Source organism: Ilyonectria robusta (genome assembly GCF_021365365.1).
Source record: "Ilyonectria robusta strain PMI_751 chromosome Unknown BGZ61scaffold_33, whole genome shotgun sequence".
Taxonomy (NCBI): domain Eukaryota; kingdom Fungi; phylum Ascomycota; class Sordariomycetes; order Hypocreales; family Nectriaceae; genus Ilyonectria; species Ilyonectria robusta.
In genome coordinates this window covers 23,391-47,329 of record NW_025764467.1, presented here as the reverse complement: position 1 = coordinate 47,329, position 23,939 = coordinate 23,391, and the positions used below count along the sequence as shown (strand labels likewise).

At 49.1% G+C, this 23,939-nt stretch overlaps 8 protein-coding genes across 8 annotated transcripts; 5 read left to right on the top strand and 3 right to left on the bottom strand.

Annotated features, from left to right (window-relative positions):
• Window positions 1–1,736: 1,736 nt before the first annotated feature.
• Window positions 1,737–2,956, top strand: BGZ61DRAFT_539211 (uncharacterized protein; the record flags this gene model as incomplete). The annotated part of the gene is made up of 4 exons (XM_046254765.1): window positions 1,737–1,802; window positions 1,855–1,925; window positions 1,977–2,373; window positions 2,429–2,956. 4 exons carry the CDS (start codon window positions 1,737–1,739, stop codon window positions 2,954–2,956), a joined length of 1,062 nt encoding a protein of 353 aa, XP_046096645.1.
• A 993-nt stretch (window positions 2,957–3,949) lies between these two features.
• Window positions 3,950–5,593, top strand: BGZ61DRAFT_484967 (uncharacterized protein; the record flags this gene model as incomplete). Its single annotated transcript, XM_046249663.1, has 2 exons — window positions 3,950–4,533; window positions 4,594–5,593. 2 exons carry the CDS (start codon window positions 3,950–3,952, stop codon window positions 5,591–5,593), a joined length of 1,584 nt encoding a protein of 527 aa, XP_046096644.1.
• A 1,165-nt stretch (window positions 5,594–6,758) lies between these two features.
• Window positions 6,759–7,625, bottom strand: BGZ61DRAFT_368116 (uncharacterized protein; the record flags this gene model as incomplete). The annotated part of the gene is made up of 1 exon (XM_046241863.1): window positions 6,759–7,625. One exon carries the CDS (start codon window positions 7,623–7,625, stop codon window positions 6,759–6,761), a length of 867 nt encoding a protein of 288 aa, XP_046096643.1.
• A 719-nt stretch (window positions 7,626–8,344) lies between these two features.
• BGZ61DRAFT_402123 (uncharacterized protein) lies at window positions 8,345–10,506 on the bottom strand (the record flags this gene model as incomplete). Its single annotated transcript, XM_046243078.1, has 2 exons — window positions 8,345–10,274; window positions 10,350–10,506. The coding sequence occupies 2 exons, from the start codon at window positions 10,504–10,506 to the stop codon at window positions 8,698–8,700; spliced, it is 1,734 nt and encodes a 577-aa protein (XP_046096642.1). The 3' UTR covers window positions 8,345–8,697.
• Window positions 10,507–11,140: 634 nt separating this feature from the next.
• On the top strand, window positions 11,141–12,460 carry BGZ61DRAFT_367939 (Alpha/Beta hydrolase protein; the record flags this gene model as incomplete). The annotated part of the gene is made up of 1 exon (XM_046241844.1): window positions 11,141–12,460. The coding sequence occupies one exon, from the start codon at window positions 11,141–11,143 to the stop codon at window positions 12,458–12,460; it is 1,320 nt and encodes a 439-aa protein (XP_046096641.1).
• Window positions 12,461–13,776: 1,316 nt separating this feature from the next.
• On the top strand, window positions 13,777–14,995 carry BGZ61DRAFT_431883 (uncharacterized protein). The gene is made up of 4 exons (XM_046243868.1): window positions 13,777–13,927; window positions 13,978–14,207; window positions 14,275–14,618; window positions 14,674–14,995. The coding sequence occupies exons 1-4, from the start codon at window positions 13,823–13,825 to the stop codon at window positions 14,919–14,921; spliced, it is 927 nt and encodes a 308-aa protein (XP_046096640.1). The 5' UTR covers window positions 13,777–13,822; the 3' UTR covers window positions 14,922–14,995.
• Window positions 14,996–18,554: 3,559 nt separating this feature from the next.
• On the top strand, window positions 18,555–20,222 carry BGZ61DRAFT_367847 (amidohydrolase; the record flags this gene model as incomplete). The annotated part of the gene is made up of 3 exons (XM_046241833.1): window positions 18,555–19,270; window positions 19,339–19,391; window positions 19,465–20,222. 3 exons carry the CDS (start codon window positions 18,555–18,557, stop codon window positions 20,220–20,222), a joined length of 1,527 nt encoding a protein of 508 aa, XP_046096639.1.
• A 1,466-nt stretch (window positions 20,223–21,688) lies between these two features.
• Window positions 21,689–22,498, bottom strand: BGZ61DRAFT_368075 (uncharacterized protein; the record flags this gene model as incomplete). Its single annotated transcript, XM_046241856.1, has 2 exons — window positions 21,689–22,030; window positions 22,091–22,498. Coding segments are annotated over 2 exons (750 nt in total), but the record flags the coding sequence as incomplete, so codon positions are not given.
• Between the last annotated feature and the right edge of the window lie 1,441 nt (window positions 22,499–23,939).

Here is a 23,939-nt window from a genome sequence, read left to right as displayed (position 1 = left end):
TGGCTCTGAGTCTCTTCCGCTGGCGCTGGTTGTAGCTGTAAGAAACCAGGCCTAGCTACTGTCTTGATTTAGAAGGTAAGACCAGTTGAGAAGATCGACTGGAGCTGTGAGGTCTGCTCCCTGACGCCCTGGAGCTCGGCTTGAAGGTCGGCCCGTAGGCTGGTGATCCTCGTATCATTGCGGGCATCGACAGACTCGAGGTAGTTTGCAAGGGCTGGGACGGCATAGGCTAGGAGGGCTAGCTGGCTTGGCCTCTCGCCCTCTTCTGCACGAGAGACGATACTTCTTCTGCGAACAGCAAGTAAGCCTTATTCTGAAAGACTGGGTGGTTCCAAACCGGGCTCCTTGGGAACTTCTTGATCAGAAAGACTGAGTCTTGTAAAATAACCTCGCGGAGGCAAAAGAGCAAGTTCGTAAGTCCCATGGTCACAAGGTTATTAATCTGACTGGGGGTAGGGCCGAACTGGCCCTTCCAACGGTTAAGGTCTGGCCATATTAGAGAGAGGAGCGTCTCTGGCGGCATGATGCTGGCACGGCGTGTCTCGAAGCACCCCTTCTGTAGCAGATGCCTGGCCATTGTGCGCATAAACTTGCGAGGCAGGCAGTTCAGGTAGCAGCCGATCATCTGCTCCTGATTCCAGCGGCCTGCTCGGCGGATCTGGTCCTCACTGATCCCCTTCAGTTCGGCTATCTTAGCCCCTGAGCTTCAGTCAACATTTATTTTATTCCTCGAGGTAATGCCGGTATTTTTAAATACCTTGACGACGCACCTTCTCCGAGCGCGGGTACCGAATGGATTTGTTCAGCCAGTCCTCCAGACTGGGGTGTTGAACATGTGATCTGGCATTGAAAAATCACCAAGAGCTCGCCTGATGATATAGCCATTCTCAAGGGCCTGTACAGCCCCGTTTACTAAGTAGAGAGAAGTTAGTTAATTTGAACCTTACGACTCGACAATGGGGGAGGGGGGTAGCTTGGCATGCCTTGATGTGGACAGATTGCGTTGGCTGCATCTTCAAGCAGCGCCACCTTGCCCCCTGAGAAATTCCAACGAGATGAAGACGGCCAGTCGAACAAGACCCACTTCAGAGGATCTTGGTCCATGTTCTGTATGACAGTCTGAACTTCAGGTGCGAAGTTGTCGTCCCGTCCGCGAAGGTGACCAGCATGGTGTCGCCCTTGTCCATGAGCAATGTCAGCCTGGATTCAAGATTGTAAAACATGAAAAATGGACGTACATCCAATGACCGATTCTCCTCCCGCTTAATCCAGTAGCGTCTCTTAGCGGATTAGCAGGACAAGACTTTTAAAAGAGCCCTCTGTAGTAGTCCGCAAGTATCAGCGTTGCAACACCGGACTCTTGGCAAATAACAAGACCCCGAGCTATAACCTATTACCCAAAGTTAATTGAGGTAGTGTGTCAATTATCCCCTGTACTCGAACCACTTAGTTAGTACGAACGACTACAGTGGTAAGTGATGTGTTATGTAGACGAGGGGTAAGCTGTAAGTCGTTTCGGAGATTCCGTGGAGTCCCTGAAGGGTGGAGTCTAGCGTCTAGACTTTCTTTACCGATGTCAGATCACGGTCAACTTCGTGGCGGGTTTTCTTTTAGGCGTCATTGTATTTCAACCTACTATATATTCAACATGAATTGCCCTATTCTTTGGACACTCTTGGTCGAATAACCCATACTTGACCTATCGTGCCTTGAAATCTTATCATCGTTGCTCAAACATGGCGCCCTCACCTACTTCATGGGCTCCTCCCAACTATCCACCAACGACGATTGAAAATGACGGGGTGCGATGGCAAAAAAAAAACCCTTGATTAGTTCCATGACTGATCGACTTAGACATATGTCAATCGATACGACGCCCGAAAAACTCTGGCTCATGTTACATCTGATCGGAACAATGTCAATAAGTAATTATGCACAGCATCATCACACAGGAACAGATTCATTAATTGGACCAGCGTTTTCATGCTTCATTGGATCACTACGGAAGATGGAAAGAAGTACCACCTCACAACTAATGCTGGCCTTAACGGATCTGAGCTCTTTGGTACTTTTTTGTCTTTGAATGATCTTCAGGATTTGACGTCTCGCGGGGGTTCCATTATAGAGCCTGGTTCCGGCAGTTCCGAGCATCTGAATCTGCGCAGCACCACTCTGACCATCTTGAGCCCAACAGACGGAGACAAATGGACCAATACGCGCCTTGTATTGAACCTTGCAGGTGTTCAATTGGATGTGAAGATCCAGCCAACTGGTGGTAACTTCTACTATGGTGGAGGTGGTGGGCTTCAACTCGTCAATAGGGGCCCTGATCCAGATTACTCTACTTGCCTCCCTGGATGGTCTTGGTACTGGGTGAGTTTCATAAAATGACGCAAAATTTCAACAAAACTCATTTGCATATCTCTAGGCCAACCCAACTACGCGTCTGACTGGCACACTGACCATTAACGGAAAATGTGCAAAGATCAACCCCGATGAGTCTTATGCCCTGTTCGAGAGGCAATGGGGTAATTTCGGCATCGGAGAAGGTTACTACGCCCTCTGGTTCTACCTTGAGACCGGGGAAGTTCTCATCTCATGGTGTATGACACCAGATCTGGATGGCATCACTAAGATTGCCTTCGCGTCCGTCTGGCACCCTAACGGCCTTCATGAAATGATTCCAGTTGGCCCAAAAACCCGTGCCTCGGACATTAGCACGAGTCCAACCACAGGGTTGAAATATTTCAACAAATTTTACCTCGACCTCCCAGCTAGAAATGCCAGTTTTACATTTGAGAAATGGTGTCGGGATGGGGAGCTAACTCCCATCCTGCCAGAGCAAAAGGATCGGTACATCACGATTTCGGAATCATACGGAGAAGGTGTTGCTCAATGGAATAATCAAGAAATTAAGATGCAGGGACATGTCGAGCAGTTATCGACGCTTAAATAACATCAATATGATGGTAGAATAGCACGAAGCCTGGGCAGCCTCGACGGGGCTAAGAATTGAGTTACATTTATCTGCTATCCCCAATATACCCTAAAGATACACCGCGTATTCATCGTAATGTCAAGATATGAATCTATCAAAGGTTTCGTAATACAGGGTCTCAATTCAACAATTTAATATTCGGAAGGCTGTGTCATATTGTCAACATCCCATTGCCCTCGGCGCATGTGTGGGTCGACTCCTAGGCCCATTCAAAATGACGCACACTACGATACTACATATTACATGTCACGGAAATTCCGCGCAAATTCCGGAGGGCTCCACTCATCCATCATGTGTTTCTTGGGCTCCGCGGGAAACCCGCGGCTCTCGGCTTCCACAATGTTTTCTTCCGTTCTTCCACAACGCCGCCATCTGATTCTTGAGTTGTATACGAGACCTTGCCCATTTTCGTTCCTACAATGGGCCGCGAGTCACGTCCGGTTTCGTGTCACTTTTGCAGGGACCGAAAGCTACGCTGCAGCCGCGTGTTCCCCTGCACTAACTGCACGGCTCGTGGAGTTCCCTGTCCACCCGTCCAACGTGCGGTGAGCAGGAAATCATCGCCGCCTGACATCCATCCCGAAGTTTTGCGCCGGCTAGAGAGATTGGAATCTCTTCTACCTTTGCAAACCAACGGCCCTCCTCCTATCAGTGCGGCGCCGACCATTGTGGCACCAAGTAGTACTGCCAATTCCCAGCACCGCCTCCCCCCAAGGCTCCAAAACTCAGTGAAGGATGCCATGTTTATCGACTGATCATGTTTCAGTACACTGCTTATTGTAAGTACGTTCATAGATTTACTGCGTGATCGCAAGATTGAGAACACCGGCTTACTGCGCCTACTAGGATTCAGCCTTCAACAACGAGTTACTCGTCCGTACACACCCCATAAAACTGCTTCTCCACCTCCCTTCCAATAGATTTTATAGCCCTACTCTATCGGTATCCGGAATGGCAGATGCCACAAAATGTGTCTGGCTACCGAGTCCAGATGAGGCAGAAGTCTTGGTCCGTAAATATCTCGCCGACACTAGCTACACGCACCACGTCGTTCATGGGCCCTCCCTGTGCAGGCTAGTGGCTGGAGTTTTTGAGCATCTCCAACTAGGCTTCACATCGATTCCGAAAGGAATTCTTATTCTTTTACTTGCCATTTTTGCTGCTGTTACCCACTCTTGGACCACTTATGATGATAGGTTAAATATGTTCTCAGACTGCAAAGAAGCCAACACGCAGTCAGTGTTCTGGATCAAGCTCGCATTTGATGTGCTGGGAGGTGTCCAGAAAAAGTCTGATATTTCGCTGGAATGCATACAGGGACTTATAATCCTGAACGGTACCATCCATAATATCGAGGGCATCTCTCCGCGGGCAAGCGCGACCCTCAGCAGAGCTATCGCGATGTCTCGCGAACTTGGCCTACATCGTCTTGACTACAACCAACACGATTCTACTTCGTCATTTGTTCCTGTCTTTACTGGTGTGAAAGCAGAAGTCGGGAGGCGAGTCTGGTGGCATCTTGTTGCCACCGATTGGTATGCTTTCTTTTTCAACTTAGTATGCTTCCCTAGTGTTTTCATTAACTCAAGATGCAGGATGATGGCTTGCTTTTCTGGTCCTCAAAAAGGTACATACTCAATCAACCCACATCATATGGCTGTGAGGAAGCCTTTAAATCTCAACGACGAGGATATGACGGACGAACACCTGATACCGCAAGCAATCGAACGGCCAACCTCCATGTCGTATTTCCTGCAACGAATCCGCTTGTCCGAAGCAATCCGATCCTTCAATGATCGCGCTCCACTCATAGGATTCGATCCATATGCCGTGGGATATGATCATGTTCTGGAGATGGACGTAATGATCCAATCTTTCTTACAAGATGTCCCTCCTTTCTTTTTCGGGGATTCTAGGGCACCCGACCAGTTCCTATCCATGGAATTCGAGCAATCTCGGAGCTATATCTTTCAGAGGCATGTGCTCATTCTACTCGTACACGGCCTGCGCTGCAGGCTACACCTCCCGTATTTAGCCCGTGGAACACTTGAACCAACATTCACGCCTTCGCTGGAGGCCGCTCTTGAGAGTGCCAGGCTTATTATCGATGCAGAAAAACTGCTACGAAATGAAGCGTATGATTTCACTAGGGGACGGTTCAGGTTAGGAGCAGTTGCATATGGGTACTTCTTAGCCTTGGCAGTTTTGGTATTGAACTTATCCCATGGAGCAAACAGGGATGAGAATGAGCAGGCAAGTAAGCGAAAAGAAATTGAGAGCGCATGGAGTATTTTGGAGGAGGCAGAAGCACAGTCAACTCTCATTAACGGAGCTGTCGAGATGTTGAAATTGGTGATGAACAGGCACAATGTGGTGCTGTTTGTGAACAGTGGGACAGGTCCCCAGCCGTCGGAGAACGAGACTCCGGAATTGGGGAGAATTATCAGATCTGAGGAGGGCGATCTGTCCAGCTTGAAGGTATCAAACGCCTTTAATTCTGAGCAACATTTCGAAGGGCTAGAATCAGGCATGAATGTTAATGATGGTTCTTGGGAGAATTTGCTCGGAATAATAGATGCATCTTTTATATCATAAATGAAGAAAATATACTGTTGACTTTGAGACAAAAGTTACAGCTGTATATTTAATCATCTAATGAATTCCACTTGCTACATAATTTCCGTGATTTCATATACGATTCTCAGATTTAATTAATTAAGTTAAATTTATAGTTATTGAAGTCGTCTGCTCTGTGCGCATTGATGCCATCGGCCTTCCATTTGCTTCTGAAATAATAATTGCCTCGAAGCAGTTAAGAGTCAACACTCTAAACTAGAAGCGTTGGAGCAACTGGACCCTTTTTAAGGATTGGTTCATTTTCTTAGATGGATTGACGATTTTCATCCCAGCGAACAAGATCAGTTGTGCCAATTTCTATCGCGCTGCACGAAAACACGTCAAAGTCGCAAAACATCCAAATTTGGGCAACTAGCCAAGAGACGACAAGGGTGTCTATTGATCACTATTTGGCTCATGTGTCGCGGTTTGTCACGGGGTCGATCCAGAAGAGCTCAGACATAAAGGTGTATACAGAAGATATGCTATACACCCGGTGGAATTAGGTAGGCTATGAGTAGTAGGTTATAGTCATTCAGATACACCCCAGTGAACCCCCGAGATTTCCTTCTGCAGCCAGTCTTGGTGTTGTTTATGCTTGTTGGCACCACCGCCGAGCATTCGAGGAATTTTCGCCTTGAAAGACGTCCACAAATGTGCTTTGGAAGATTAGGCACATAATGGTAGATGGGCTACTGTCGGTTAAGCTTGTATACATGGGGGTCGTTTCTCAAGTGACGGTGCTCGTTTAGAGCGTTCCTAGCAAGGGGCTGTGGCCCTCGTCCATTCCTCTCATTTCTGTTAGAACATCTACCATGGAACCTAAATAATAAACTATTTGTTTCTAATGATGCGCATGTGAACGAGAGTGGTCGAAGTGAAAGTGAATCTACGCTCAATGCACAAGTCCTACCAGATAGAGGGATTAAATGGCACAGAGGGATTGCGATGAAACATGTTGTATTTTCTGCTGCTTCGGAGGGGAAGAAGCTAGCTATTTATACCCGGCGATCCCGTTGGAAGTTGAAGATCTAGGTTGTTGAGGTTGATCTAGGTTTGATCGGAGCCACTGTACGGATCCGGGCCTATACAGGCTTGACCTTTCCTATCGGACCTATTCGTTTGACAAGTCCTTCGCATTGTGCTAGGTAGATTTGCCGGCCTTTTGCTGAGCCTGCCATTCCACCTCCGCATCGCGGCGACGCTTCGAAACCAGGTCCCAGCGGGTTCCGAACATCCAGTCACAGATTCCTGGACTACCAAAGCCGTCGGAGAAAGACACGTTTGCGCGAATATGATGCTCGCTATGTGCGCGATTGTCCAAAGCGGCAGCGGCAACGCTTGACACGACCATCCAGAGTGACCTCTTGCCATCGTGGCCTTGAGGCGGAGGCTGCCTCAGTTCTGTCCCAAAATCATACCCTGAGTGTTCGTAAACTCCACCTAACGCGCCGAGCCCGGCAACGAGCGTGTGGAACAGGATATCAGAGCCGCCGCCTCCGACAATCGCGAGCGGGAGCAGGTATGGTAGGACAATCGTAAGAAAGAAATCTGGTGCTGACATGTAGCAGGCACTGATGCCTCGAGTGGCCCCCGTGGAATGGTGAACGGAGTGTCGAAGTGTACGCATGAGCGGAACAGAGGATTGATGTAGTAAGTATCGATGAGTCGAGTACTGAACGAAATCATGACCGACTGCCATGACCAGAAGTGAGCACAAGAAACGCCCCACGTTGAGCGATATTTCGCCAGTGAAACATAATCCAATCGCCTCTGCTATCACCATACTTGGCAGAAGAATAAAACACTGGTTGAAGAGCACTCGCGGTAAAAGTCCAAGGTACGACTTCTCATTTACGGGACGAACCCTATACCGTCGAAGTGTGCCGCTATGGTCGCAATATTCGAGAGCAAGCCCGGTTGCGTGGAAGAAAAGCTGTTGAATGGCCCAAGAATACACAGAAAGCGGGAGCCCGGGCAAAAACCTCAACGGCGAAGTAGGCGTAGGCATCGTGATCTTGGAGACAGCCGCGGTGATCAGGATTGATGTCTTCATATTGAATAAGAGATGGCAAAATGGAGAATAAGGTGTCTTCGAATAAGTGAAGTTCAATTCTGAGAGCATGAGGAAGGGTTTATATCCGTAACCTAGGACGTTGAGTCGTCTTTTTTTCAATGATGGAAATCTCGCCATTTGCCTTGCCATGCTTTTCAACTTACGCGTCGCAGGTGACGAACGGTCACATACGTAAATGGAAAGTTGATTGCGACGGCGATCTGAGATGCGCAACCTTCCCTCAGTCCACCTATGTACCGTACATAATAGAGAGTCGCAAGACACAGCCACAATATTGTCTTGGCATTTGCTTACTGGGCGGATCCTGCGGCTTTTCTACTCTCGGTCTCCCACGGGCAGGCTTGGCTTATACGCTAGACATGGGGCGACGAATGACTCTTCCAACCAAAAAGAAAAGGAGTTCTGCCGTCGCAAAATTGTGTCTCTTTTGGGCTCTCAACGTCAGTCGACATCATCAGTCGTCATAGTCAACCGGAAAGGAAAACAGGCACTGGATCCTGAAATAACGACCAAAGCTAACGTCAGAGCTGCCTAGTTCTCCGCAGCCACTTAATTTCGTCGAGCGGATGTGGATGAGCTACGCATCAGTAGTTATTAGGATAAGCAAGAAGCGGCCTTTCTTTGATTAGGCCATAGCCGCCCTACCAACTCTGGTCCAACATATTCAAATACCTACTCATAACTTCCATCAAGGCCATTTCGTATTCACAACTATGTACCAGCAGCTCTACTCAGCGTTTGCCAAAGTTAATACTTGGTTAAGGTTACAACGCGGCTCAAGAGGAAGTCGGAGTCACAATAATTACTCGTCCTCAATAACGGCGAGGACCCAGCGCTCTTCATCGTCAGCCAGACATCGAATGAGTCTGCGAGACCGTATAGACAAGGTACGCTGTTGTAACCTACAGTATTAAAAGCACCCCGATCCCAGGAAAGTTGACCCACTGTCCCGTTGACGAGACCAGACTACCAGGAGTCATTTCCAGTCAATGAGCTCCTACACATGCTAAAGTATACTTATGGTCCACAACCTTCGCCGAATAGTACTGGCCATAGCTTCAACCTTTGAAACCTCCATGTCACCAAATTGAGTCTCAACTGCGCGATCATAGTGGGCAGTATCAAGCGAAGGCCCTTCGGGAATCAGTCGTAATAAGTAGGCCGATCGGAGAAACTGCTCTGAAATCCAATTCTTTTGCTCATGGCCGAAAGTTTCGGTTAGCCGCAAACTTCGCGCTTCGGCAAACAATCCTATGTGGTAGGCCAATATGCTCATGATATGTAAGGCGCCGTGGAGAACGACATGACGACGATGATCAGCGCTGGAAACGTAGCAATCGCTTTCCAGGTAACTCAGAAAAGCGTCATCGGTGGACTGTAGGTTGTGATAGCTAGGGAATATAAGTTCTGAGTTTTCCATGTCGGAAAAAACTGCAGGGACTCTCCGGTTACCGAGGTAAAACGGGACGCTGTGGCAGAGAGAATCAAGCAGTTCTTGATTCTCACGGATGTGCCTAGTGGTGTCCATAATGTCGTCCATATTTCTGTCTTCCTGTATAGCATGCTTTTGGTCACAAGCAAGTTTGCGAAAGCTGGCTGCAAGTTGGAGCTTGATTTGTATGAGAAGAAGGCGATAGATGCGCCACACGCTCCATATGTTCGCAATCTGGACAGTTGGGTACACATCACAAGCACCCTGATACACGATATTGGGTGACTTGATGTATTTTTCGCTCGGTATTCGTCTTGGGTGCCAATGATGTGGTACATCTTGTTGCCACATCCAGAGCCGGGTATCCAAAGTCCGAACGCATTGGGACCACTCCTCCAGTTCAAAATATGACACATTTTCTTGGAGCGGCAATGGCCGAAGGAATTGATGTTGAAGGTTGGCAACTGAAATGCCAATAACATCGAGCAGATAGCTTGGATTGACGGGTACTTGAGGAATGACTTTAGTCTGAACCCATTCAACCCAGTGCACAGGAAACGGTCTTTTCTCTCTGACGCACAAGGAGACTTTGGCGTGCAAAATGTTGCCTAAAAGGCTACCATGGTACTTTGAACCTCCTGCATCGGGGCCTCGATGTAATAGCAGGGCCAATGCGCCGTCGCGGTGTGTGCCGTCAGCTCGGTGTTGACCAAGTACGGCCGATATCGTTTCATACGCCTGAAGCACCAAGGCCGCGAGCACCGTGGCGTCGCGTCCTCGATCCTCCGGGTCCCCGATTGCCTTCTGAAGTCGCAGCAAAGCCTTGTTGAGTAAGTGTGTTGGTCGTGAAATAGAAGGGCTGGAATGTCCCAGTAGCACCCACAACAGGGTTGCTACGGCGTTGACGGCGGCGAATAAAGCTGAATTGTGATGTTCAGAAGCGAGGGCTGGGCGAACGAACTCTATGAATCCGCGAGTCGACTCCAAGTTACGGCCAATGCCAGTAACATAGGTGAGAAAGAAGGAGAGAGCGAGATCCTGTTGGATAATTGACGGAGACGACAACATTGCCGTGTAGTTGTGAGATGCTGATGGGGCCAGTTGAGTTGGTGTCGTCGTCGCCTTCGTCGTCGCCTTCGTCGTCATCGTTGCTGCCGTCGTCTTGGTCAGGCTTCTATTACTGACACGTATTCTTTGATGGCTTGGCCTCCCGGAAAACCGGCCACTCTCATCCTTGAATCTCACCAGAAGACCCTTTTTTCCGTAGCCTGCGCATTCGCGTCCGAGGCGAAGACATGTCTTGCACTGCGGCTTGCTTTCGTCACACTTAACATGCCGCTGTCTGCAGGTGATGCAGCCTTGGGAAGCGCCTCGGTTGACCATGATTGCTTCCGACGCCGTCTACCGTGATTAAGACCCAAAGAAGAAACTGCGTTGCGAGCGAGGACTCTTGTAATTTATTGATACCTTGCGTCCGCATGTCCGGCTAGCTTACGCAAAGGACAATCGTGGTGACGACAGCATTGTGGCGGTGTTCCAACGTGCATGGATTCATTTGCTTGGACAATACGTCACAATCTAAAATCTCACTCGCAACAAACTTGCCATTCTTGGCTTAGACCCAGTAAAGTGTTGGAAAATTACGACACGATGCTAAGCAGCAAATTAATCCACATTACTCCGTATGCAATGCGACTATTCTATCCGGCACAGCCGGCTTTCAACAACAAAGATACTGGTAATCTAGCAGCGGCTGCTAATCTGTCCGCCTCCAGTGGCCAGGCGTCGCAAAGAATGCGCTTATTTCAGCTTAGCTTACTTCGGCCGTATTTCTCCTAATTATGCGGATATCTGTCTGCACCGTGATCGAATTGTGTACCTCTAAAAGCACGTCGAAGTATAAGTAAAGACGAAACGACCGCAATAAAGAGGAAATATTAGTCGGTAGACACAAGCTTCTTCCACAGCAACAAACTTGCAAACATTCTAGAGAGATCTCTTTTATCCATTCTCCGCCATGAAACTTTTCTTCTACACCCGCCCTCTTTTGGCTGCGTTGGCACTTTGTTCTCAAGCAGCCGGGGCCAACAGCACCGACAATTTGCCAACACTGCCATTGAGCACCGATTCCGCGTTCAACTTCAATCTTCTCATTGCGCTTAGCGACGCCCTTACGGGAGGGTCGGATATCGCTCCTGTCCTGGCCGCTGCTAAAGACCTCAAAGCCGGGGATATGGCTTCTTTCAGCGAGCGGTTCTACAAGCTCGCAAACCACACCAAGGCCCAGGCTGAGAGCCCACAAAACGCTGGCGACCCTATCAATGTTCGAGACACTTGGTTCTCTGCCTCGCAGTATTTCCGTCGAGCCGACTTCTACCTGCATGGCAACTGGAGCAACCCGCTTATAAATAGCCTATGGACAGAGCAAACCGCAGCATTCAACAAAGCAATTGCTGCCTTACCTATTCCTGGTCAGCGCGTTCGTATTCCAGCTATAGAGGGCAATTTCACCATTGAGGCTATCTGGTACGCCGCATCTGAGAGTAAAGACCGCAAACTGCCAACGTTGGTTATTGGGAATGGCTTTGATGCTGCGCAAGAGGATTCCTACCACTACTTCGTGGCGACGGCCCTGGCTCGGGGGTGGAATTGTATAACTTATGAAGGCCCAGGCCATCCTACTATTCGCCGAGAGCAGGATATTGGGTATATTCCGGAGTGGGAGCACGTTGTTACCCCTGTAGTAGACTATGTTCTCTCGGAAAAGTCGGACGTTGTGGATAAAGACCGGCTTGCACTTATCGGTAACTCTTGGGGCGGGTTCCTGGCTGCCCGCGCAGCAGCGTTTGAGCCCCGACTTTCCGCGGCGATTCTCATCGACGGTGTCTGGGACACTTATGCTGGGTTCTCGACGATGCTGCCCCCTGATCTGATGGCCATGTATGAGGCCGGCAACTACACGCAATTCGACCAGGAGGTCCTTTCGCAGCGCGAGGCCGGGAAACTCGCCACCGATTCGGCCTGGGCCCTGGATTATGGCCTGTGGGCGTTCCACACACACCTGCCCTCTAGCCTTTTCAACCAGAGCAAGGAGTATGAACTGAAAGATGTTGTGGATAAGATCAATATGCCCGTTTTCGTTGGCGATGCTGAGTTTGAGACCACTTGGATAGGGCAGCCGAAGCAGGTAGCAGATGCTCTAGGCGATAAGGCTACTCTGCACCGTTTTACTGGGGCTGCTGGCTATCATTGCCAAACTGGAGCTTACCAGGAGCTGACGAGGGCCATTTTTGCCTGGCTGAATAAGACTCTGGGCAAAGTGGAAGACAAGTCCTGAGATTATCACGATAATTGTGCTCACTCCTCGAAATCAACTTTCAGATTGAATGGTGTCACAGTTTGTACAGTGAGCAAAGGGTACCGTGACAGATCAACAAGTCTAGTAAAGGACTACTAGACTTTTAGTAGACAATTAGATCAATACTATCCCCAGTTGCCTCAATCCAGATACTATTCGTAACTGCTCTATGTACGTTGACCACTATTGAGGGGTTTCGGGGATCCTTCCGCGTCTATGAAAAAAAGCCTATAATCGCAATATTCGTTTATGCTAACAGCAGATGATATCACATTATGCAGCTGCTCACTTAAGTATAGGAAACGGATATAATAAACTTTCATAGGACACAGGATCTAGTACAACATTATTAACCAGCATGATAGATGACGTAGAAACGACAAACCCTCCATTAATTGCCGATCGGCAAGCCTTGTATACGAAGAATCGAAGATTTTTATGATCTCTTTCGTGCCGGAAAATGTACTGTATTCTTTTATAAGATCAACCACAACCAACGTAGGAGATGGGAACCTCTTGGTATCCTGCGACATAATTGGATCCCGGAAAGAAGCCGGCCGGATCAATTGCCAGCGGTCTAGTAGCTATGTAGACAGCTGAATGCAGGGAGCCCTATGCCTAGGAGCATCTCAGGGCTTTTGATTCGTGGACTCGGAAGATGAACACGAGGCGCAATGCGGGATTTGGAGGGTAAGAGGATGTTCTCCTGGGTTTATACCTCCCCTGTCTTTCAAGTTGAAAAGCTTGATATTTGGTCATCGTGGTAGCATTGGGTCCACGAGAAGACTGGTTGCTGTCGTGACAAAACCACAGCTTTTATGGTGTAGGAGACGGGAATAGTGGAAGGTACATAGGGTACTCATCTAATCTAACTTCTGTCTGCTCCCTCAAGGTGAGCAGGTTGCTGGCACAAGGTCCAAAAAAAACACACAGTTTTATCCACAATTCAAGCATTTCCCACCACCTAGAAAAGGTGCGCTGCTCGACTCTGCATAACTTTTAGATGGAACACTAGACAAGGACACCCCGGTCGCGCCAAGAGTTCTTTTAGTGTACAGACCCTTGTCATTTTTATTGAAAAAACATCGTGCGATTATGGCCGATCTGGGCATGATCGATAAAGACAGGCTAGCGGAGACGAAAGTTAAACCCGATGCCGATGATGCATCAGGGTCGGATTTACCGGCAAGTAGATACAGTCCGAGAGTGGTTGACTCGACCAGTCTATTTGTATTATTGTGGCTATATAAGTCCAAGTACAGCATCAAGTTCACACATCTAGGACACCTGCAATCCAAACCACGAAGTTATTCAGTACCGTTCTCCATCATCTCAGTCACCATGTTCGTTGTAGCCGTGGCAGGAGGTACCGAAGGTATCGGAAGAACTGTCTTCGATGCAATCAAAGCTCAGGGAAAATTTGAGCCCATTGTGTTGAGCCGAAAGGTTGGAATTACGGAATGCCGTGACTCTTTGCAAGCTGACACATGTCATAGGCAGACAAGGCGACAGAGGAGCTCATCGGAGCCCGAATCATTGCCGTCGATTATGCCGACGTCGATGAACTTGTGAAGGTCCTGGAGACCAACAACGTTCACACGGTCATTTCTGGTATCGGTGCTGCAGCACCTGGGGAACCTGAGATAAATCTCATTCTCGCCGCGGACAAGGCAACTTCAACTAAGAGATTCATCCCCAGTGTGTTTGGTATCAGATACGAGCAAGAGTAAGCCAATGCTCGATATGGTGTTGTTCCCCCAGGGCCCCACTGCCTCCGCTAATGCCATCAACAGTCAGGCAGGACTCGAAACGGCTGTTAACAAGTTGTCTTCCAGGGCTGCTCTTGAAGACACAAATCTAGAATGGACAATGATCTTCAATGGGTACTTTCTGGATTATTGGGGTATGCCCAAGGTGAAGACCTATCTTAAGCCTTTCACCGTATTTGTTGATATTGCTGCGGGGAAAGCCAGCATCCCAGGATCTGGAGACACCCCAGGCGTTTTTACGTACAGTCATGATGCGGCCAAGTTCACTGCAGCAGCACTCACGCTTGATAAGTGGGAGAAGGAGTCGTACGTGATCGGCACCAGGATAACACTGAACGACCTACTCAAGGTCGCGGAAGATGTGCGAGGTGCGTATCTAATTGTTACACTTGGGCGCTGGAACAGGCTAATAATTGCTCACAGGGATCAAATTCGATGTCTCCTACGACTCTCTTGAGACTCTTCGCTCAGGAAATATCACGGTGCTCCCTGGGCAAGTCTCCAACTATGCCCACTTCCCTAAGGAAGAGCTTCACCGCAGATTTGCCGGCTTTGGCCTGATGTTTGAAGAAGGCCGCCTTAACTTCGAACCGAAGCAGACCTTGAACGATTTGTTCCCGGAAATTAAGCCAGTTTCCGTTAAGGAGATAGTTGAAATTGGCTGGAAATGATGTTGAGAGATGAGATAGCAATACTTTTCACTACAGGTGTGGTGCTAAGATGGAATAAAAATAGATTTGTCGTGTGAATAATATTGGTTGTTTCACCTGTCCTACCGACCTGCAGTGGACGTAGATCTGACATGTCCGCAACGTGTTCCTGGATGGTCTGTAGGTGTCAGAGCGACTTCAATGACCTTGTGTCGGCCGTCCATGAGATCCGTTCTGCTTCATCGTGAGGATTTCACGTATCATGTCAGGGCTCTGGAGATGTCAGGGTTGACTTTATGTATTTTCAGGTGTCAGGCAAGTCGAGAGGAGAGTCGGCTGTTGCGTTTTCGCCAGGGCTCGTTTTGGGCTCCGTTCACTACGGATAAAACATTCGACAGGTGGTAACACAGGACAACCAAACTTGATGTACGGCACGGTATTCCCCTTGCGCTACTGCATTCGTAGCTTCCTCCAGCCATGAGTCTGAGAGCCGTAACGGTTGCAACGATTCCCAGTCCTGCCGGGAGCTCAAACGACTTCAAAGTCCCAAACCAACATGGTATTTTCCAGCATCCAAACCCCAAATTACAATTGCCCGGAAAGTTGGATTCACGTCCCACACATGCAGGTCCAGGTCTATTGGAACACGCCTGTATTCAAGAGCCAAGCTCAGGGGACTCAGCCATTTGTCCTCTCCAACGGTGATGTGTCAGGCTATGGTTCTCACTTACTAACATCCCACATCAACTTCGACCCCTGTCTTCCAGCTTAAGTCCTGTCCGGAGATAGGGACTAGTCCATATATTAACGCCGTCCTTTCAATAATGCTTCATGGACAAGAATTAATCATCACCATCTCGAGTATAGCCTGACCCGGCGTGATGACATTTTCACCCTTTGCGGCCTAGTTCGTCTCTAACCAAAGTTTAATATGAGGACCCGCATTCGATCTTTCAAGTTTAAATCAAACCACCCCCGGTCAAGCCGGTGATTTTTAGTGTACAAGCCGATTCAAGCTAGCTGTGTGACGACCCAAACCCCTGAACAAGTCGGCTTGAGTTGAATTGTTGGATACGTTGCCTTTGGTGTTATCCCAGCCCCGCTCGACATTTAGCATAGTCCACGGGGCGCGGCTCACCCATAGTTAATGCCCTTGTCTCGATCACCGCGGGTGGAGTTTAGTGCCACCTTTCGACTTCAAGACCAGACCTGTTCCAAGTTAGGTGCTGGCGCCTCGATGGATCCAATGACATCCAAGGCACGATCACCACAGACATGGCCTTACCATCATCCTGCCCTTACGTCAGTACATCAACCATTCGCCCCCGAACGTGCCGGAGTCCTTCAAGGGCCACCTCCCGCCGCCCCAGTCTATGCCCAGAAGTCCCGAACCCCCCACGTCTATCATCTTCCTCCTCTCAACCGACCACCTCCTCCATCTTATCCGGTACAATGTCTTCCGCGTCTTCGTCTCCAACAAGCTCACTCTCAATACCTGTCCAGCAAACCTCTTCACACTCCTCGCCTTTCTCTTCCCCTGCGTCCATGTTCCCCGCAAGGGACTTATGGTTTGGGGCTAACCGTACGATAAGCAGAGCTGGGAGGCCACCCTCGGCTTTCTTACCAAGTGGTCGTATACTGCGGAGCATGCGACGATTTAGTTGGATCTAGTAACCGCTGGAGGCTGATGATGATGAGGGGAGAGGATTCTATACGCTTCTCTGAATCGAAAAAGTTGCCACAATGGAAGCCGGCATCCCACCAAATCGCCCCGTCTGTCAGAAAGGCGGCCGACAATGGCATTCAATTTTACGGAACATAGCAGGCGCCAAGATTTCGAAGGCCAATCAATGTAAAATAGAAGTCGCCCTTTCGTAGAGGCGTTTCTTCACACCAACCAGCGCTGATATCAATCCAAATTACTTCCAGTCAAATTAATTTAAATCAATTTCAGTTTAAGAATCTTTTAACTTATGGACTTAAGTTAAAATATTCAGATTGAGAAATTATTAAAATTATTAGATTCTTAATTTATTCTTCACTGTAGGGTAGGAAGAACAATATTTCACAGTATTGCCTAGGAAACATCTTGTTAAACCCTACTATTTATAATTCTCTCGTTTGTTAGAAGTCTAGAGTTAGTACAGCCTAGTTTCACTTTAATATAGCTTTTCCGGCCTTCTTACTAATTCTTTTGATGAGTAACAGGCGACAGAATGTGAGCGCCTATATAACCGTATACAACTTTCCTTGAGTTGTGAATAGCTCACCCACCTCTCAAGTCACATAATCGGAAAAGTCGGCTCGATTTGAAATAATAGCAGCGCTAGTATCGTTTTGAGAAGTGGAATTTGCTGGCACGCACGATGAACGGCGGCACACCAGCCTCGGGAAATCATACCCCGGATTTCTGTAACGAGGCTGGCAGGATCTTCTACAATTGTCCCACAAAACCTTCCGCCCCAATAAGGATAAGCAAGGTCGTGTAGCACCGAAGATCTAGCCAAATTAACGCCCCCACCGGCCGAACCGAAGCGGCGACAATAGAATAACTTACAAATCACGGTCCACTTTGAAGACCTTTAGCAGGAATTGGAGTAAACCCAATAGGTAATTAGCGTCGTCCTTTGAATGATAATTCACGGACAAAGGTCAATCAATATGATGTCATGTACTGCCATTCACCATTCCCGTCACAGATCTATGACCGGCCGTGATGATATTTCCCTCCTTCCGGCCTGGTGTGTCTCACTAAAATTTAACATCAGGTCCGGAGCTCCCTTGATTTTATCTTAGGTCCGCTCGATGACATTATTCTCCTCCTTCAGTCTAGCTTGCGGGACGGGTGAATTTGAGCGCGTGCTGCTAAGGTGGAGGAGTGCAAAGAGGATGAGGGCGTGGTCAAGCTGCATGACGTTTTCAAGGAGAGCCCCCGGACCAAGGAACATCTTGCAAGCAATCTGAGATTGAAGTACGGGAATGGCCTCTGGAGGCACCACCCAGGGCTTGACTCGGAGTCGGTTTCACCTTGACTATCGGTGATAATTTCCATACTGATGTGGCACAACCAGATCATGTGAGGAAGAAGCGGATGAGAAAAACGCTATGGGTCTAGCCAATTTCCCAAATACATGTGTTATTGCTGGAAGAACCTCCAAGACGGCTGCAACAGTGGCTAGGAAGGCTCCCTTCCGGCGCTGCCGACCAGTCATTCTGACCATTATTGAGCTGATCGTGCCTGTATCGTCAAGATGATCTGATTGGCCAAACCCGATTCTGCTGCAGAACTGTCGGTCTTAGATGTACCTCATCCCTTTTCAGGCTCAAAGGGATGATTCTGTTCTGCTAGTCGCCGGATTTATGCAGGGCCCTGCCTCCTCTAGGCTAACATGGAGACATCCTTGTCAACCGATACAATGGGACAAATGTTACCGCTACGATATAATAGGATAAAATGTCATCGAACTGCAGTGGCAAAACGACTCGGCTTAGTCAGAGCCTTGACACATCGATTTAATAAGCTTGGAGTGCAGAGCCAAACTGAGGAACAGTTGAACCATTTAAGACTTGGCTGAATCGCTATTTGTAACAACAGCCATAAAAAAACTACTGCCTCCATTCCACTTGACAATTCAACTACAATCTGATCATAAGATGGTTTCGCCCACCTTGTCGCTCTTCCTTTTGGCGGCATCGGAGTTGGTCTCCGCCGTTGACCCATCTTCAATTCTATTTACTTCTGGCACCATTATCGCTTTCGATCAAGAAGCAAATGACCTGAACGTCATCCGCAATGGAAGCATTCTCATTCAGCAAGACCGTATAACCGGTATATGGTCGAATCAGGAAACTCCCCCGGTGTCGATTCCTTCAAACACCACGGTTGTAGATGCAGCAGGCAAGATCATCGCCCCTGGCTTCGTCGATACACACCGTCATGGGTGGCAAACATTGTTCAAAACCATGTTCTCCAACATCACTCTCATCGAATATTTCGGCCGCTTTGGAGAGGGAGCTTCTGCCGGACGCGTTGATGCGGAGCAGGTATACATCGGCCAGCTCGCTGACCTGTACGAAGCACTGAACGCGGGAACTACCACATCACTCGATCACGCTCACCACACCTGGTCAGATGAAACATCTTGGGCGGGCTTGAATGCCAGTATAGACAGCGGCGCACGTGTATTCTGGTCGTACACCTTCCACGACGTTGCCAACTATACCATCGAGCAGCAGCTTGTAAACTATCGCGATATAGTGAACGCTGCCCCACAGACAGATACAGCTGTCGAACTAGGTATCGCTTTTGATAGCTTCGACAACAGCTCTGTGGATCCAGAAACGATTGCCTCGATAATCGACTTGGCTAAGTAAGTTCTCTCAGTACTTTAGTGGTGTGACTTGATTGTTGGTGGGTCTAATAAAAGCGTCGTATTAGAGAAGTCAACACCTCGGTACTCACAACCCACAGTGGGGGAGGCGTGTATGGAAGTAAGTTTCTGAGTCTCCGTCTCATCTGCACTACCTTGGTGCGTTTGAAAACTAACCTAAGTTTAACTTGCAGACTATAACTCTCCGACCACTCTACAATCTCTTGGTATACTCAACACAAGCATCCCTGTCGTGTTTTCGCACGCGTCGTACGTCACTTTGCGGGACACGATGCTGTTGCGAAGCACGAATCAATATGTCTCTATCACGCCGGAGTCAGAGATGGGTTTTGGTCTCGGACGTCCGACCAGCAATATGATCATCGACCAGGCCGCCCTAGGTATTGACACGCACGCTTTTCAGTCGAGCGATCTGGTCACTCAAGCGCGCGTATTTCTTCAGACCACGCGGTCAGCAGTCACCGACCAGCTATTCAAAAAATGGCAGGCTCCTAGGTCGAACCCTATGAGCGTCGTCCAGGCCTTTCTCCTTGCCACACGTCACGGAGGCCTCGCACTTCGCCGTCCAGATCTTGGAGTTCTCAGTGTAGGTGCTAAAGCTGACGTTGTTGTGTGGGACGGGACCAGCCCCAGCTTGCTAGGTTGGCTTGACCCCGTGGCGGCGATCATTCTGCACTCCAACGTGGGTGATGTGGAGCATGTTCTTGTCGATGGCAAGTTCGTGAAACGGGATCACAGGCTGGTTGTTGGAGACTACGGCAGCATCAAGTTAAGATTCTTGGAAGCTTCGAAGCGTATCCAGGAGGACTGGCGGCAAATTCCCCATCCTAAGCTCGATCAATACACTCCAGCGGGTGCTCCTATTGTTGACCCCGACCAGGTGGATGTTATGGCCGGAAATGGCACGGGGTATGGCCAATTGTATGTTTAGGGTTGGCTCTTGTTGCAGAGTGGTTAACTGGTAAGGTTACTTTTAAAAAGGTTGTTAGTTTAATTCCAGCTGGAAGCTTTATCCATGAATTAAACTGTAACTGAAATTGAGTTCCCTGGACAAGGTAGCTACCTCAGATAATAATTGTACCTCGGCGAGTGCAATGAGGGCCGAAATGGAGTCAATGACGATGCCGGCGATGTTCGATGAGGACAGCTTGTCATCACGAGCCATTTTTAGGGGGATCGACGGGCCGGTATAGAAATGAGATGTGGAGGTTGAAATAATCGTTATTTAAAGGGTGAATGAACGGGCCAAGTTTAACTTATCGCGTAGCTTGTTAATCTATTCAGCTTTGAGAAGGTGCTTGAGGTTGATAATGACAGCGATGCCCCCGCTGGCATCACTGTCGTCCAAGTCCGTCTTCCTGTGTCGTCTTGGGCGGCTCAATTGTCGCCGTCGTCGGGGGCGACGTCTTGAACCCCGTCCCAAACACGGGTGAAGCTTGGGGCTGCCCTCGGATCGGTAGAGAAAGGCCAGGGATACGAGCATTGAGATGCCAAGGACCACGCCCATGATGATGACGCCCACACTGCTGGAAGATATTTGGACCTCTTCTGCGCCCTTCTCAGTCAAGGGGCCGGCAACGAGCCTGACCCATGCGACAACCCTCTTGATGTGCCGACTAGGAGTCAAGGGCCAACAGGAGCCGACATCCTCATCGACTGGGTCCATATCGGTCAGGGACCACTATGTTGTCGAGTGCGACGCCAGATCTACTGGGGCCGCAGGTATGTTTGGCGGAGGGCATCAGCACGACGGCAACTGACAGGGGGATACCGGGTGGTAGACATATCCTGAGAAGCTTCGCAACCTTGGGGAGCTTTGCCACCTAGATATATTCTCCAGGGCCGTGCTCGCCAGCCATAACGGTGACGACTACTGTTGCACCGCAGTAAAACTAGCATCGTGCATGTCAGCCACTGTTCCCATGCACAAATCATCGCCGGCCGTCTCTGGTACCACGATGTGTGGTCGTACCCGCCGATCCCTTCCCAACAACACGACTGTTGCAGCAGAGTCAAATCAGCGCGGACTCATGCAACAACACCTAAGGTATCTAGCACCTAATGAAAAAGCAAAGTCCCGATGTGTAAGACAATGGTGTCAACCCACATCGCTCTAGCGGATTGATACCCATGCCAAAACCGGGACGGCCAGTGTGATGTAGAATGCAAAAAGAGGACAGGCTGGGAGTCCCTGGACCAGTGGGAAGTGTCACAAGTAGCCGGGCGAGGCGGGAATGTTTGCGCCTGACGGCATCTCTGACATACATAAAGCCATCGCCGGCCGAAACCCTCCTCGGGGCATGATACGAGGCACCGGAAAGCCAAAAAGCCATTGTCATCTCTTCTGATTGAAACCCCACACATATGTACCTTCAATACCGTCATTTGAGTAATATATTATACCATATGGGCACCCCCGCTAGCATGCATAGTCTGACCAGTGATCCACTGAGCCTCAGGGCTAGCCAACAGAGCAACCACACCAGCAATATCTGCAGGGAGGCCTGGTCGGCCCATCGGACTCCATTCAGAGATTTTTACATCAATCTCTTCCAGGGTCATGTTTTCACCTCCGGGCAGGTACTTGGCCGCGGCCTCCGCATACATGTCTGTCTTTACACCGCCTGGAGCAATACAGTTGACTGTGATATTGCGCTTTCCGAAATCCCAGGCTAGACATTTAACCATGCCTTGAATTGCTGCCTTGGAAGCAGAATAAAGAGCATGGTTTGGAATACCCTTGATTGTATTAGTCGTGATATAATCCTCGGCGAAAACAGGGACGTTATGCGTGCATACCATGACTGCAGAAATCGAAGAAATCAGGATCAATCGACCCGAGTCGTTGAGATGCTTGTGCGCCTGCTGAGCCACAATGAACTGCGCCTTAACGTTGACACCCAAGACTCGATCGATTTCCTCCTCCTTAACCTCGTCCAAGTTTCCAAAGTGCTCTATCCCAGAGTTGCTCATGACGATGTCAATTCCGCCAAACTCAGTCTTTGCTTTCTGAAACATGGCCGCAATTTCCTGACCGCTGGAGACATCAGCTTTGATGGTGATGGCCTCAACTCCCAAGTTGCGTGCCTTGGAGGCCACAACCTCAGCTGCCGCAGCGGAGGAGACATAATTGACGACAATGTTGGCCCCATGCTCAGCAAGACGCAATGCAATGGCAGCACCAATCCCACGGCTAGATCCAGTGACATGGACGCATTAGCACTAGTGAATGGCATCACTGACTAGTCATCAGCAACAAGACTCACCTAGTGCAACCTTGCCTGCCAAGGACTTAGTCTCAGAAGTGGGGCTCATGATGTTGAGTTTTGAAGGGGTTTGTAAGACGAGATGGTGGTGCTTGAATGATGATGATGTGTGGTTGTTGATTCCCCATTCAGTAACACACTGAGTTGTACTTTATAAGTGTTTTCGATTTTTCTGAAAATCTTTAGCATTTCGTTATTTGTCTGTACTTCACACCGGCTCCGTTGACCGACTGTCGGCACGTCGGTCGGTCTTTAGGTCGCCGATCAGCAGAGTCTGAATCGCGACGACCACTCCGTCAACTCCACTGTTTGTCTCACACCCACCAGAGTCTTAATTGGCGTTGGATATTTTCTCGCTCTTCGGCCTTAAACCCTCGGCACATCGGGCGGCCTTGTCACGTCACCAACCAGCAGAGTCTCAATCGCGAACGACCATCCCGTCAACTCCACTCTTAGTCCTACATCCATCATCCTATTTTCTCGCTCCTCGGCCTTGAAGCCTTAGCGACTTTGCCATCTCGCGGTTCCGAACTACCGTTTCACAAAGGGTGAGTCCCGAAGTGTGCTGAGCGACTGGAACCAATCCTGCTTCTCCGATCCTACGACTGGAGAGAACTACGATGGCAGGTCATCTTCCTACATATAAGAAGTCCTCGGGTTGACCTTTGTATATGTTATCGCTGCTTTCCCCAATGTTGCGGATCTCTCTAACCCACATTCACACACATAACAACCGCTGTGGCCTCTCCTACTGGGATGTTTTGCCATACCACCTTTTGTACGTTGTTGACGGTATCAGGGGTGGTGACTAGCTGCTCGCCTATCAATGTCAGCACATGCCCTAACTCGATCACTCGTATTTCCTCCCGTTGCCTCCACTCTTGGCCCCTGCTAGTGAGTGGCCTTCACCACGCGACCCTGAGGTCTTGGTGACAGGGCTTGGACAGCACCACGGTCTCGGCCCGGACCGGATCCTCCGATACTCCTGGTTAAAAGTGGATTGGGTCTTGAGACTATCAGAAACATGGATCGCTGGCTAACTTCGCTTGGGGAAGGGTCCTGAGACATGCATCACTAGCTTACTTCGCTCAGGGAAGGTTCTGAGACTATCAGAAATGTGCATCGCTAGCTCACCGTTTCTGTGCCTTCATCTCTCCATATCCGTTCATTCGGCCGACGCGAAATGGCATCCATCTCCATATTCCATTCCGTGGGCTCCAGGCTTTACAGGAGCACTCTGGAAGTTAGTCCCGCGAGCCAATCACCGGACGTAGGTACTGCAATATGTTCTCTTAATGTAGAAGAGAGTGCGAGTCAAGTAGATACGCTACGGTACATAAATATCTGCACCAATGCTCGAGATCGAACAGCCTACTTTACCC

Excerpts from the sequence above, each read along its gene's own strand:
- BGZ61DRAFT_431883 (XM_046243868.1), top strand. The coding sequence starts at position 13,823 with ATGTTCGTTGTAGCCGTGGCAGGAGGTACCGAAGGTATCGGAAGAACT. Across the intron at positions 13,928-13,977 it reads CCATTGTGTTGAGCCGAAAG|GCAGACAAGGCGACAGAGGA; the intron begins GTTGGAATTACG and ends CACATGTCATAG. Across the intron at positions 14,208-14,274 it reads GGTATCAGATACGAGCAAGA|TCAGGCAGGACTCGAAACGG; the intron begins GTAAGCCAATGC and ends TGCCATCAACAG.